The following is a 15011-nucleotide window of genomic DNA, read 5'->3' on the forward strand; positions in this document are numbered from 1 at the left end:
GAGGCACGCTTTCGCTAATGGGGCCTCCCGCTGGTGCACGATTTCCATTCTCATCCTGGAGCAAAGTTCGCAATCCAAGGTACTACTTCCGGGTTAGCGGAGTTTGTAACCCAAAGTGTTTGTAACCCAAAGCATTTGTAACCCGAGGTACCACTGTATAATGATAACAGCAAAACACCTTCCCATTATTTTTCTCCTCCCACAACATGATGGGAGTCTGAGGAGCTACCAGGTGTGGCATGAGATTTTATGCCAGCAGCACCTTTTAGGCGTCGTAATGGCAGACCCTCCAAACACCCCTGTTTTCCAGGGACAGTCCTGGATTTACAGAAGCTGTTTCGGTTTCTGATTTGATCCCAGAATGTCCTGCTTTTTCTTAGGATGTCCCTATTTTCATCCAGAGGGTATGGAATTATGCAACCCCCAGCCCAAGGAGATAAGTAACTATACAACCTTTATAAGGCATCTTAAGGCACCCCAGTATAGGGAAGATTTTTTTTAGAATGCTTAATGTTTTTTAAAAATATTTTTGTATATGTTGGAAGCCGCCCAGAGTGGCTGGGGCAACCCAGTCAGATGAGCTGGACATAAGTTGTTGATGATGATGATGGTGAATAAGACGTCCCTATTTTCATCGGAGAAATGTTGGAGGGTATGTAATGGTACCATAGGGAGGGAGCTGCCTTTTCCCAGTTCAGATTATCTGCCCAAGTAGTCCGATCTTGTTTACTCTCTCAGGCTGGGCAGAGTAAACAAGGTTATTCACTACTCTTTGGCTGATCTGTTTAAGCAAACGATGCTTGTTTATCTTGGATGGGCGTCATGGCCTTAGATAGCTTCAACTCAGCCAGAGCAATGGAAGGGAAATATATGCTTGGAACATATCTTAATTTATGTATTTTTATATTTCCCACACCTTCAACATAGGTACACTGATGTTCCCAGGGCAGCTAACTGAATAGGAAAAAAATGAATGTCTAATTTAAAAGTAGTAGTTGTAGTAGAGCATAGAAATGAATACAGGAAATTAAAATCACAAACTGAAGCAGGAACAGCCTATGGTAATAGAAAAAATATTTACAGGAGCAGGTCCTAAAGGGCTGGAGAAACTGGTTGTTTCATGACTGGATAACTGCAGTGAGCTCTATGTCGGTCTTCCGTCACATTTGGTCTGGAAGTTGCAGTTAGTGCAGAATGCAGCAGAACAGGAGGCCTTGGCAGATTATAACACCTGTGCTCTGCACAGGTTACTGATTTTCAACGGGGTCAAGTTCAGGGTGTTGCTATTAGCCTATAAAGCCATTGACAACTTGGGATCAGTTTACCACTCAACCAGTTCTATAGGTGGAATTGGCACGACTAAAGCTGCAACATAATACCCATTCTGCATTTGTAAGAATTTGATTGTTTAGTACGGCAGCATGTGCACTTTAGAACTCCCTTCCTATTAACATCAAGCAAGAGCCTTCGCTGTGGTCTTTTCAGAGCCTGCTAAAAATAAATAAATTATTTTTTAGACAAGCCTACCCAGAAGCTTAGAAAGCAGAGGTGATTTTAATCTGTTTTAGTGTATTAACTTTTGTATGTTTTAAAGTAGGGTTGTGATGTTTTTCTTGATTTCAATTGCTTAAAATTTTTGTAAATCACTTTGAGTTTTATGTTGTTGTTTTTTTACAGTCAAGCAGTGTATAAATTTTATAAAATAAATAAATAAAACACAAATGCATTTACCCAGCATGTTGAGTGTAAGGAGGTCTCTCAGTTGACCTTTTTAGGAAGGGCATTCCATACAGCAGTAGGGAGGGATGGATTGATGCATAAATTGCAGTTTCTCCCCGTTGTTCATTTCCCCAGCCTTAAGTTTAGTATTCTACATTTCTGGATCAGGTTGTTGTTGTTTTTTTAAAGTCCTCATGAAATTTGTCAGTATTTCACTGCAAATTTCTCCTGTTGAGTACACCATTTTGCAAGCAATTTCCCCTCCCCCCATTTTATATTATTCTCATGGATACATGGCAAGGCTGCCATATTTTATTGACATAGCTGGAATATGGCAGTTGGAATCAGTGTGTCTGGGGATCTGAAGACTAGATTTTGTCAAAAATCCTTAAAAATAGTTTCAAAAACTTTGGGCAAAAAAAAAATAGCTCAACAACTGTTGCATTCGGATTTTCACTTTTTGAAATATGGCAACCCTAATTATGATTTTTTAAATGCACACTCACCCCAATCTACACATTATTTGGTTGCAGAACTGCATTGTAAAAATTAGATAAGTACAAATTTAGAAGGTTGGTTGTGTTTGGGTTCACATATCATTTCAGACCATAAAGAAGGCTGATCATAATCAAAGAATTGATGCTTTTGAATTATGGTGTTGGAAGAGACTCTTGAGAGTCCCATGGCTGCAAGAAGATCAAACCTATCCATTCTGAAGGAAATCAGCCCTGAGTGCTCCCTGGAAGGACAAATCCTGAAGCTGAGGCTCCAATACTTTGGCCACCTCATGAGAAGAGATGACTCCCTGGAAAAGACCCTGATGTTGGGAAGGACTGAGGGCACGAGGAGAAGGGGACGACAGAGGACGAGATGGTTGGACAGTGTTCTCGAAGCTACCAGCATGAGTTTGACCAAACTGCGGGAGGCAGTGGAAGATAGGAGTGCCTGGTGTGCTCTGGTCCATGGGGTCACGAAGAGCCGGACAGGACTAAACGACTAAACAACAACAACAGCAATCATTTCAGAAAGTGTGAATTAGGTAGGTTCGCATGAAAAGCCTAACTGAATTTCTGTGGTCCAAATTGGTGTGTGTATTTGCAGGTGTAATTTCCTGCAACGTGCCATTGATGCAAGAATAGTGCATTGCTGGTGGATTTATATTGGACCAGTCACAAGTTATTCTAAAGCGCAATGAAAGCAGGACAAGAAATAAATTGGAACACCTGCGGTGTAAAAAGTTACAGGGTTTCCGCAGGAAGCTACAGGATATGGGCTGATTGAAAACAAAGCAGTATATCCACATCGAAGTTTCTGCAGGCACAAACAGTATTGAAAGCAGAATCACGTATAACCACCCCAGTACCATCAAGAGCACATATAATCATAAACGCATAATAAAAAAAAAGTGTGCCTGGAAGTGGGAGTCCTATATAAATCATCATAAACAGAAGCTACGCTTACGAAGCTTTCGGGGCTCCTTTGATACCCTCCTATTGCCTTGAGCCAGCCAGAGTGGTAGGATCACGTCAATAATTTTTCATCTGATGGCAACAGACAGCCAGTAAATAGAAGCAAATTAAATACAGGACAGGAATAGATGTAGTTAGGACAAGCTGCCTAAAGCAATGACGGACACTCCAGGCCAAGATGGATGACTGTTCTGACTCATCTGTCTTCTCTCATCCCTCTCACGGGATGTGCTGCGGAAGGGAAAATGAACCTGTCAAGGTTAGGGGTGAAAAACGAGTTTTGTAAGCAGCTGATGTGACTCCTCTGGAAAGATGCATGCAGACTGTTTGTCTCGTTTCCAGCAGCCGGAAGAGCCACATGATAATGGCTCAGTTGTGGAGCCAGCAAGAAACACAATAGCAGAAAGTGGCAGAGGCAGCCACAAGCAAGAATGCTCTTGGAGCTTTGGTGTCTGTTCCTAGCATAGCAATCACCAGTTTATTGCACATCCATTCTGATTTGCTCGCCTAAAACTTGTGCGGAGATTGCATCTGAACCCCCTTGAGCATTTGCCGTGATTTGTTTGCGGGGCGGTTGCATGACAATCAGCATCCATTCTGATATGCTTGCAGGGTATTTGCATATCTTTCTATTAGTCATTCATTCATCCCTCACACATAAATGCACTGGCCTGTTACTTTCCTGACTGCAAAATAAATAAATAAATAAATAAATAAATAAATAAATATTCTTCAAAACACTGGATTTCTTGTGCTGGGGAGCAAGAAGCCTTAGATCCACTTTTAGTGACACACTCTAAAGTCCTGGTATGCACTTGAATCCCTCTTGCAAAACACCATCGTTCAGGGTAGATAAAAGGAAGTTATCCTTCAAGCAGCTAAACTGTGGAACTCACACAAGCTGGAGGCAGTGATGGCCATCAATCTACAAGGCTTTAAAAGAAAATACTTCTGAATACTAATTGCTGGAAACCACAAGAGGGGTGAGTGCGCTTGTGCTCTGGTCCTGCTTGCAATTGGTTTGGCCACTGTGAGAATAGGATGCTGGACTGGATTTGCCGCTGACCTGATCCAGTAGGTTCTTCTTATGTGCATGTATTCTAGAGACACTCACAGTCATGTGGTTTAGAAAAGTAGTGGAATTTTAATCCGTTCCTTGGCTGGCTGCTCTTGCCAGCCCTACTGGCATTACTGGCTTCACCTCTTAATCCAGCACAAGGAAAAGATCACCTAGCCAATTAACAGTCATTAAAGTCACAACAGAACCAAAAAAAAAAAGGGGGGGGAGCTCAGAAATAGGCACAGGTGGTGGTTCTGCTGGCAAGAACAGGAAAGATCCAGTTTGCAAGGAGGAACTTTGATCTGAGGGTTAATAGAGAAAGCTACAAGTAGCTTGGGGAGGGTAGGTCTCACAACAACCGCTAGGTATAACGCACCTGTGAATAGCAATGCTGGAGACAAAACAGTTGAGAGGGCTGCAGATTTCATGTCCCTCCAGTTGAGGAGATCTGTCTGGACACTATTTGAAACTAGAACTTGATTTGTTCCAGGAGGGTGGGTGTCTCCTTTAAAACCTTGGAGCAATGGGCAGCTGACTCTTCTAGTAGCAATGGGACTCTTCTAGTAGCCTTCCCTTGCATCAATTTCTTGGACTCTTATAGTGGGGGTGGGACACCTCAGGCCATGAGGCCTGGAGAGCCACTGCCAGCCAGGGTTGACAATATTGAACGCAGTAGGCTAATGATCTGACCTTGTATAAGGCAGCTTTACATGTTCCTATGATACTGAGTTTTGCTTGCCTGACAGGAGGATAGTAAGTATGTAAGTGTGTGCAGAAGCTACTCTAATCATAATCATAATAATTTTATTATTTATACCCCACCCATCTGGCTGGGTTTCCCCAGCCACTCTGGGCAGTTCCCAACTGAAGACTAAAAGCAGAATAAAACTTCCCTAAACAGGACTGCCTTCAGAATGTCTTCTAAAAGTCAGATTGTTATGTAGTGAAGTTTCACCCTGGGCCAGCAGGGGGATACTGTAGATAGTTTTCACTCAGGTCTGTAGATAGTTTTCACTCAGGTCCACGTCAGTTATTTTAGGCGGGAAACTCTGGGTTGTTGTTGCTACAATGTTGACAGCCGGCTGCCTATAAAAGCAGGCCGGCTGAGCTGTTTGCTAGTCAGTTCTATTCCAGCTTACAAAATAAAGAGCTGCTTTGGAGAAATCGCTGTGTCGTCTGCTATGTCAACCCACAACTTAACACAGATAGTTGTTTATTTCCTTGCCATCTGATGGGAGGGCGTTCCACAGGGTGGGCGCCACCACCGAAAAGGCCCTTTGCCTGGTTCCCTGTAACCTCACTTCTTGCAGGGAGGGAACTGTCAGAAGGCCTGCGACACTGGACCTCAGTGTCTGGGCTGAACGATGGGTATATAATTATATATATAATTCAATTTATATACCAAAAGATACATAATTAAAATACATTATGGAATGTCAATGATAAAAACATACAATAGCAAAAAGCATACAGTGGTGCCTCGCAAGACGAAATAAATCTGTTCCGTGAGTCTCTTCGTATAGCGGTTTCTTCGTCTTGCGAAGCAAGCCCATTGACAGCTTAGCGGATTAGCGCTATTAGCGGTTTAGCGGCTTTTAGTGGCTTTTAGCGGCTTATCAGTTTAGCGGATCAGCTGATAAGCGGTTTAGCGGCTTAGAAAAAGGGGGGGAAAGGGAAAAAACCCCGCAGGAACTCGCAAGACATTTTCGTCTTGGGAAGCAAGCCCATAGGGAAATTCTTTTTGCGAAGCGCCTCCAAAACGGAAAACCCTTTCGTCTAGCGGGTTTTCCGTCTTGCGAGGCGTTCGTCTTGCGGGGCACCACTGTACTGACAGACAGCCTAATAAAAAAATAGTCATCATAATAACAGTCCTCCCCCCCTCCTTTTACAGGCCCTAAACGGCTCCAACCCTGTATACCTGAAGGAGGTGCTCCACCCATATTGTCCAGCTCAGAGGGTCTTCTGGTGGTTCCCTCATTGCGAGAGGCGAGGTTACAGGGAACCAGAGAGAGGCCTTTTCAGTAGTGGTGCCTTCCCAGTGGAACACCCTCCCATCAGATGTCAAAAAGATAAACAGCCAGTGCTTTTTTTCTTTAAAAAATGCTTAGGGGTACTCTCATTTTGACTCAAGAAAATCACCATTTTATATTCAAATCAGGAAAAATAAATACAGTAAAGTGCAAAGATTCACAAAATGTTTAGGGGTATGTGTACCCCTGAGTCCCCCCCAGAAAAAAGCACTGTAAACAGCTATGCCATTTTTAGAAGACATCTGAAGGCAGCCCTGTTCAAGGAAGATTTTAGTGTGGGATGTTGTATTGCATTTTACTATTTTTGTTTGGGAGCTGCCCAGTCAGATAATAATAATAATAATAATAATAATAATAATATTTAATAGTCATAGGCCTGGGTAAAGAGGAATGTTTTTGCCTGGTGCCTAAAGACATGTAATGAAGGTTCCAGGTAAGCCTCTCTGTGGAGAGCATTCCACAATTGGGGAGCCACCACAGAAAAGGCCCGTTCTCTTGTTGCCAGCCTCTGAACCTCTGTGGGATGAAGGATATAGAGAAAGGCCTCAGATGACAAGCACAGGGTCTGGGTTGGTTCGTATGGGGAGAGGCGATGCTTAAGGTGTTGCAGTCCTGAGCCATGTAAGGCTATACTATACAAAGGTAATTTTTTAAAGTTGCTCCACCTCCTTTTGCCTCTGACACGTGGCTCCCAGAAAGTTGCCGAGAAGGAAGTGCAGCCCTCAGGCTGAAAAGTGTTTCCCATCCCTGCGCTTATAAGACTGTGCTTTTCAGCTTGGATGGACTCTTGACTCCAGCAAAACTTTGGCAGGAAACAAAGGAAATGCATCATCAAGGAGGTGGCATTTGCTACGAAGAAGCGTCCACCTCTGCAGATCTTTTCATAAGGCAGGGGAAGTGGGTAATCTTTACACAGTAACATCCTGTGAAGCGGAAATGCTGGTTTGCATTTTGCATATACAAAAAAATAAAATAAAATGGTACCATCTATTTTTCTGTCCATTCCATTCAGTCCAGGCCAAACTCATTGTTAACTTCAGAGAGTCATTGACGTCACAACGTTTCATTTCTACCCCAGGTTCTCCCAGCCAAACCAAACAGTAATGAACTGTCTGATCTAGTCCAAACATTTGTTAAGGGCTACCTGTTCAAGCGACGATAGAATGGAAGCGTAAAAGGATGGTGGTGCATTAGGATGACAAACTGTCACTGCGATAGATGGATGACTGGGATGATGAGAATCTCTTGCAAAATGATAACATATTGATCCTGCAGAGATAGATGGGTGGAGAGGATATAAAGGAGGGTCCAAGCACGCAGGCCGCTGCGAGATCCTCACAGTTTGGCCAAGCTGCAAAGGAGGACAATGAAGATGCAGTTCCAGCTTCTGGCGTATGTCATGGTAGCACTTTCATCTATCTGCTGCATAGCAGCCTATCCTGTTTACCCAGACATTGAGGCCATGCAAGGTAAGAAACAATCTTGATTATGATTTGGGGTGGAAGTTGGTCAGTGCTGTTGTGATGGTTTCACGCTAGGCTACAAATGCATGTCAATATAAGCAGAGCATTGCTAGATCAGACCAAGGCCCATCTTGGCCTTCCCTAATCTGGTGCCTTCCATAAGTTATCAGGCTCTAACTGTCTTCAGTCCTTCTTAACATGGTCAGTGGGAGTTGTAGCCCAATGGTCAGGGATGATGAGAGTTGTAGTCCTTCTGGAGAGCACCAGATTAAGGAACTTCTGATGTATCTGTCCTGCTTCCCATAGTGGGAAAGTTACAAGCACACATTTTTTAAAATGTTCTGTCCAGATTTTGTACCTACGGATTTTAACTTGGTGGATAACGCTGTTGGATTCATACCTGATGATGCAGCTTCTTTTGGACTTCGTCCATCCCGGAATCTGAATGCAGCTCACTCTGCCCTGGAAGAAGGAATTAATCAGGTCCAGAAAAGTAGACAATGGAACGGTTAGTGTGGGTACATGATTTGGGGGCACTTCCTGATGGGCTGTTTGTTCACACAAAATGTGGTTATCGTCCCACACTTTTCTAGTGCAATCATCCCAGCACTTTTCTAACCACAGGGACTCCAATACGAAAAATGACAGGAAATAGTAATGGAAAGTGCAGGATCACATCCGCTAGCTGGCATCATCGTATAACCTCTGCACAAATGTATCTGCATGAATGTTAAATAATCAAATGGTCTAAAAAAACCCTTAAAATCCCCTCTTTTACTGTACTCCTCCTCCCCTTCAGCTCTGCAAGTTATCAATGAATACTTGAATTAGGCTAGTAAGATGTTCCCTTAATTTTTTTTTTTTATTTTTTTTGCTATCTCCGAATTATTTTTACTAATTTTCCAAATTATTACAAATCAAACCACATTAATTAAATGTAATATAGTTTCTTAAAATCAAGTTTCCGGCTCCTGTTCCAAACGCATGACCATCATCGTTTCCACACATTGCCTCATGGTTTCTTATTTGGAGTACTGTTGACACCCTTCACTTGAAGTTAAACCATTATTCCAGCTGGCCGCTTTTTTCACCTTAGAAAAAGCACCTATGTTACATTTTATAAATAAGTAACCCATTTCACATGTGTAGTCCTTCATATACATTGTTGTTCCAAACCTGGGAGAGTTAATTACTGTCTTCTATTGTTCAGTTCTTTGCAGTGTTTATCTGGATGGTATAAGGTCACATTCCATTCCTTCCGCTGTTTGCCGACTAGCATAAGAGCTGCAGCCATAAATAACTCACAGAATACATATCCAGTTAGGATTTGTTCAGAAAGAATGGATGCATCATAGAATCATAGAATTATAGATTCCAATGCTTATCTTGGTTACCTGGGGCATTAACTGTCAGACCAGATAGGTCCTGCCCCTTCATTGTTTGTGATGTCCAGAATGTGTTCATTTGTCCTTCTCAGCAAATGATGCTCATTACAGTTCTCAGTTTCGGACTGAGATTAGTTCCTCCTTAAAAAGTTGCTTCCAACAATAGAGTGTGCTTGACATTTTCTTCATTTTGCTTTCCAAATTACCAACTGGCATTGCCTGCCTCCCCTTTCTTCCTTTTTTTCCGCTTGAAAAATAACTGCGCGGCAAAAGCTCAGTTTCTTTCTGACTATTTGTGGGGCCGTTTCCAGATGTATTCTGTCATTGCAGGAGTCAAGGAGTCACTGCAAGATGACAGTGCCGATAACCTGGTGAGTGTCAAAGACATGCCCTCCCAACTTTTCACAGATTAATGTAGGACACTCTTGTATACGTATAGCATCTCTACTCTCAGCAAATGTGATGCTTTGCATGCAAAAGGTCCCAGGTTAAATCCACAGCCCCTCCACATGGGACTAGGGAAAGCTCCTGCCTTGAAGCCCTGGAGTTGCACTGCCAGTCAGTGCAAACAGTACTAAACTAAATGGACCAATGGCCTAACTTAGTATAAATCAGCTTCTATCCTGCTAGATGTTGCCTGTACTATCACCCATTTACCTTTTCAGCCTCCAAAGCCTGTATCCATCCACACTAGCTCTTTTCTCTGGAACTCCCAAACCTTCATGTTTTTAATAGAGTATCCACATGTGGATGGCATTCATTCAGTGCATTTAGAGAATTCAGTTCCCAAAATAACATGGAAACCAAAACACAGCCATTCTTTGCAATATGCACACCTCTGAATTTTGCAATGCATTTTCCCAATCAAATAAAGTGTACAGAAGTGCAGATACCAGGATAAAATGTGCATTAAAATGAATATATTGTGAAAATAACATACAAAACCACATTCTATTGGGGGGGGAGGCTTTGCAAAATCGCATATAAAAATGTGTATATTAACAGAACTTGTCTGTAACGTGTTGATTAATTTTCATGAGGACTTAAAAAAATCACAAACTAATGTGAAAATGTGGGGAACTGAAATTATAATTGGCGAAAGAAGTAATATCAAGAAATAAAAATCAACAGATTTGCCCATCCCTAACCCAGAGAATCAGATTGGTTTTTTTTCTATAGTTCTTATGTGTGTCTGTTCCTCCCTTTTCTGACATGCCTTTTCTATATCACTGACATCTGATTGGTAGTATAAAAATGCATGTCAGAGGATGAAATGTAGAAATGTGTATTTTGAGAGAAATGGATTTAAAAACACATATGTAAATACGAACTTCCCAGGCAGATTTGAGGGGAGAATTGCAATATTATGTGGCACAGAGTTAGAACAGTCTTATGAATGAATACACGCAAATCTGACATGGACTACCAGTGGACTGATTTCTCCATCTTCAATTTTCAGGTAGAGGATATCAAAGCCATTCTGTGGAAGCTGGCAGCAGCAGACAAGTTCCGCAGCCAGGCCTTTGTCAAAGCAGACCAATCTCCTCAGAAGCCGAGCAAGAGAGGTGAGATGCCTCTGGATCTCAGTAATGTGGTTGAAAGGAGAACTTGAACTGCTTTCTAAAATATGCAGGTGGTAGAATTCTGGGTCATGTACAGGTGTAAGGTCCCTGGGCAGAGGCCTCATAGAATTCTCAAATAGGGTTTGAGAAGAATTTCAATTCAGTTTTCATTTAAAGGTGAATCTACCTAATTTGCTCTTTTAATAATAATAATCAGTCCTTTGGAGAAGAATTTCAATTCAGTTTTCATTTAAAGGTGAATCTAATTTGTTATTTTAATAATAATAACCAGTCCTTTTTTCTGGGGGGATGCAGGGGTACGCATACCCCTAAACATTTTGTGAATCTAAGTTTGGCCTCATTGAGGGACAGTATTTCAATATGAGTAGGAAAATGAGAGTACCCCTAAACATTTTTTTAAGAAAAAAGCACTGATAACAACAACAACAACAAATTTATTAAATTGTTTTTTTAAAAAAATGAAAAAATATTGATATGAGTATATACAAAATACAGTAAAAGTAATAAATTGCTTTCAAGTTTTCCTCCCTATGGTAGCTTCATTTTACTTTTTCTGTTTCTGCATGCATGCATTTGTATTGGTTACCCTAGTTTGCTCCTTCTGAAACAATACAAGAACCCAGAAACATCTAAATGGCCCACCCCTGACTAAATGCATAGGGGAAAACAAGATGAATGTTATTTACACAATAGTGGTTTTAAAAATAAAACAAAAAAATAGCAGATTGAGGGGTGGGAGGGATCTGGACTGGGGCAAAGGCTAGGGACAGGGAAGACATTCATACCTATATGAATATTGTAGTGCAGTTCCCCAGCCAAGTAATGTATACAAAAATGCATACGTTAGGATAAAATGTGCATCAGATGAGTAGATTGGTGAAAATAATGGATAATAATACAATTACATTATGGAAGACCACATTGCAGAAAGTCTGAAAGGCAAAAACTGCATGCAAAAATGTGTATATTAAAAGAAATTCGCACTAAAATACAGTGGTACCTCGGGTTAAGTACTTAATTCATTCCGGAGGTCCGTTCTTAACCTGAAGCATCACTTTAGCTAATGGAGCCTCCTGCTGCCACTGTGCTGCCGGAGCACGATTTCTGTTCTCATCCTGAAGCAAAGTTCTTAACCCGAGGTACTATTTCTGGTTTAGCAGAGTCTTTATCCTGAAGCGTATGCAACCTGAAGCGTATGTAACCAGGGGTACCACTGTACTGATAAATTTACATCAGGAGTTTCTTTTTTTAAAAAAACCCTACTGTTATGGAAATGCGGAGTCTAGAAAAATGAGAAACTGAGATAAACTGAAACTGGCAGCTCTGCCCATCCCTAACAAAAGGTTAAAGCCTCTCCCCATACTGAGGCCGTGATACCAACCATCCCCAACCCCACAACTCAGCACACATTTTTGTATGAATACGGTCACATGAAGTGAGCAGTTAGTGAAGTGTTTTGCTGGTGCTGGGATGTGGGTGGCGCTGTGGTCTAAACCACTGAGCCTAGGGCTTGCCGATTTGAAGGTCAGTGGTTCGAATCCCCCTGACGGGGTGAGTGCCCTTTTCTCGGTCCCTGCTCCTGCCAACCTAATAGTTTGAAAGCACGTCAAAGTGCAAGTAGATAAATAGGTACCGCTCTGGTGGGAAGATAAGCAGCGTTTCCGTTTGCTGCTCTAGTTTTGCCAGAAGCAGCTTAGTCATGCTGGCCACATGACCCGGAAGCTGTCTGTGGACAAACGGCAGCTCCCTCGGCCTATAGAGTGAGTTGAGTGCCACAACCCCAGAGTCGTTCGCAACTGGACTTAACTGTCAGGGGTCCTTTACCTTTACCTTTTGCTGGTGCTATGTATTTGGCCTGTGCTGTTTAATTTTAACCACAGGCTTAGCCACACATACCCACTTCTTTAGGTCAATTTGCGGTTCATTGACAAATTAGTGCATCCCAAAATAAGAGCAGTGTTTCTTGCCATTAATTGTGGTGACTTCTTCCTTACTGCCCCCCCCCTTTCACTTTTCTTTGCCAGCTTGTTTCTGGAAGTACTGTGTTACCAACTGAAGGCCAGGATCCGACTGATCTTCTCTGCGCATGCGTGCCCGTCTCCCCAAATGCCTCCCAGAGACTGCCTTCAAACCCAGTCTGTCCAGAATGTGGGCTCCTTGCTTACAGCTGCGCTTCAATGCACCAGTTAACCTTGAATCATGCCATGCCATTTTGGTTATGCAGAAGAATTTGCTTTGCCTTGCAGATAGAATCCTTCATATCACCACAACAGCCCCATGGTGGAGAACAGAAACCAGTTCTGATACAGCTGTTGGCTTTGTTCATGGCATAGCAGATGAGGAAAAGAGAGACAGCTCAAGGAAAGAGCTTGCACCTTCGTTAAACTGGGTGTGGAAGTTGTGGAAGAGTCTGTTCTTCCAAAGCTCAAAGCCTAAACTCATTGCCCTCCAGATGCCCTCCACCAAAACACATTGCACTCCAGATGGTGCTGAACTACAACTCCCATCAGCACCAGCCAGCATGGCCAACGTTGAAGGATGGTGGGAGTTGGAGTCCAATAACAACTGGAAGGCCACTGGTTCCCCACTCCTGCTTTGGCAGCAGGTGAATTAAACTGGGCCTTGAATTAGCTTAAAATCAGATTCCATCATGAATAAACTTTGTTCCTGAAGTCAAAACACAACAGCCTGAGTTGGCTGTTGTGTGAAGCTCCCACAAAGGCAAACCCCTTCCAGTTAGCAGACTTCAGAAAAAAGCACTGGAGGAAGAACAGCAAGTTGCAAGATGCCTATTTTTATGCATTTATTTTATATATTTATTTGCTGCTTAATCCACAAAAAAACCGTAGGCTGTTTTCATAAAAACAATGTAAAATATTCATCAGAAAAAGCAAACTTTAAAATGGAGTAGGCATAACATTTATCAGAATAAAACCAGCAGTTTTTTAAATTAATAAAATTATATGCATGTAAATTATTAATATCATTAAGATAGTGACATTGGGATGAATGGCCTCTGCAATGTTTAGCAATGCTTGGTTGCAAGCAGACACTCCTTCATAAAATAACTATCCAGTACTAGTTCTAATCAGGGTAGCTCCATTGAAGTTACTAGACATGTTAGGTTCATTCATTTCCATGGACCTACTCTGAATAGACCTTAGTTGGATACAAACTTATTGGTTTTAAGACTGCCTTGAAAATAAGCCCACAAAATTTATTAGCCTGCAGAGCTGTATTCTTTACCCTGCTAGAGGCTGGCAGAGAAGAAAGAGAGGGAGCTCCCTCTTTCAGCAGCCCACGGCATTTCTATTCTGGCTGTAAATGAAATGTGTGTTCTTTCCTCTGGCAGGCCAATTGTATGCTTGACACAGAGAAGGAGTTCTGTACCACCTCTTCCTCCCCTAACCTGCTCACTAACTTCTTATTGCAATGGTAGGGTTAGGGTATTGATTAGATTCAATTCACATCAAAAGCCAAACCTATCTAATATGCACTTTCTCTGTACAGAAACACAGCCAACCTTCAAAATCCATGGTTCTCTGAATTTTGCAGTCCAGGGTACCTAAAGGCATATATTAGGGCAGAATGTGCATAGAAAGGCACATATCAGTGAAAATAAAATGCAAATAGGCATAATAAAGGGGGAAGGTGCTTCATATAAAATGTGTATACACAAATGGGCGTATTAGGATAAATCCTCACTAAAATGCTGGTGGGTTTTCATGTTAAAAAAAACAATAATACAAACTTGATGTGGAAATGCAGAGAACTGAACTGAAGATTTGGGGTGGGGGTGGAGGTGAATGAGAAACTGAAATGGATAAGATTCATCTATTCTTAATTGCAAGTGATGGTTTTTTCCCCAAGTGCTGCAAGGCGTCTGCCATAGAATGCTTACTCACCTGGGGAGCAAGAAAAGTCATAGTCCGTCCCATTTGACCACTGTGGGTAATGATGCAAGTCTATAGGCCTTGCTGTGTAAGGGAGTGAAGGTCTCATGCCCTGTTCCCCACCCCCACAACTGTTTAGACTGGGGTGATTATCCAAAGCAAGACCCCAAACAATAATGATTTTGGACAACATATTCCCCCCATCCTGCACCCTTCTGCATTAATATGACCTACTTCATTGATCCCCATGACAGCAAGCCTGTGTTGTTTTTCCTTGTTGTACTGATTAAAATCTTTCTGTATTTATTACTGGGATTATTGTCTTTTCGTTTGCATTGCTGCCTGTTTCCATGGTCTTGCCTTCAGCTAATTTTGGTTGTGCAATTCTCAATAAAGAACTGGCTATAAT

The 15011-nt window shown here is 42.0% G+C and overlaps 1 protein-coding gene across 1 annotated transcript; it reads left to right on the forward strand.

Moving 5' to 3' along the window:
* The first annotated feature begins 4218 nt into the window (after positions 1-4218).
* LOC307207747 (uncharacterized protein) lies at positions 4219-13144 on the forward strand. Its single transcript, XM_079961813.1, has 6 exons — positions 4219-4742; positions 7554-7747; positions 8091-8249; positions 9457-9497; positions 10586-10691; positions 12734-13144. The coding sequence occupies exons 2-6, from the start codon at positions 7645-7647 to the stop codon at positions 12763-12765; spliced, it is 441 nt and encodes a 146-aa protein (XP_079817939.1). The 5' UTR covers positions 4219-4742; positions 7554-7644; the 3' UTR covers positions 12766-13144.
* The last annotated feature ends 1867 nt before the right edge of the window (positions 13145-15011 follow it).

The sequence above is a fragment of the Podarcis cretensis genome (assembly GCF_951804945.1).
Source record: "Podarcis cretensis genome assembly, chromosome: Z".
NCBI classification, from domain to species: Eukaryota; Metazoa; Chordata; class Lepidosauria; order Squamata; family Lacertidae; genus Podarcis; species Podarcis cretensis.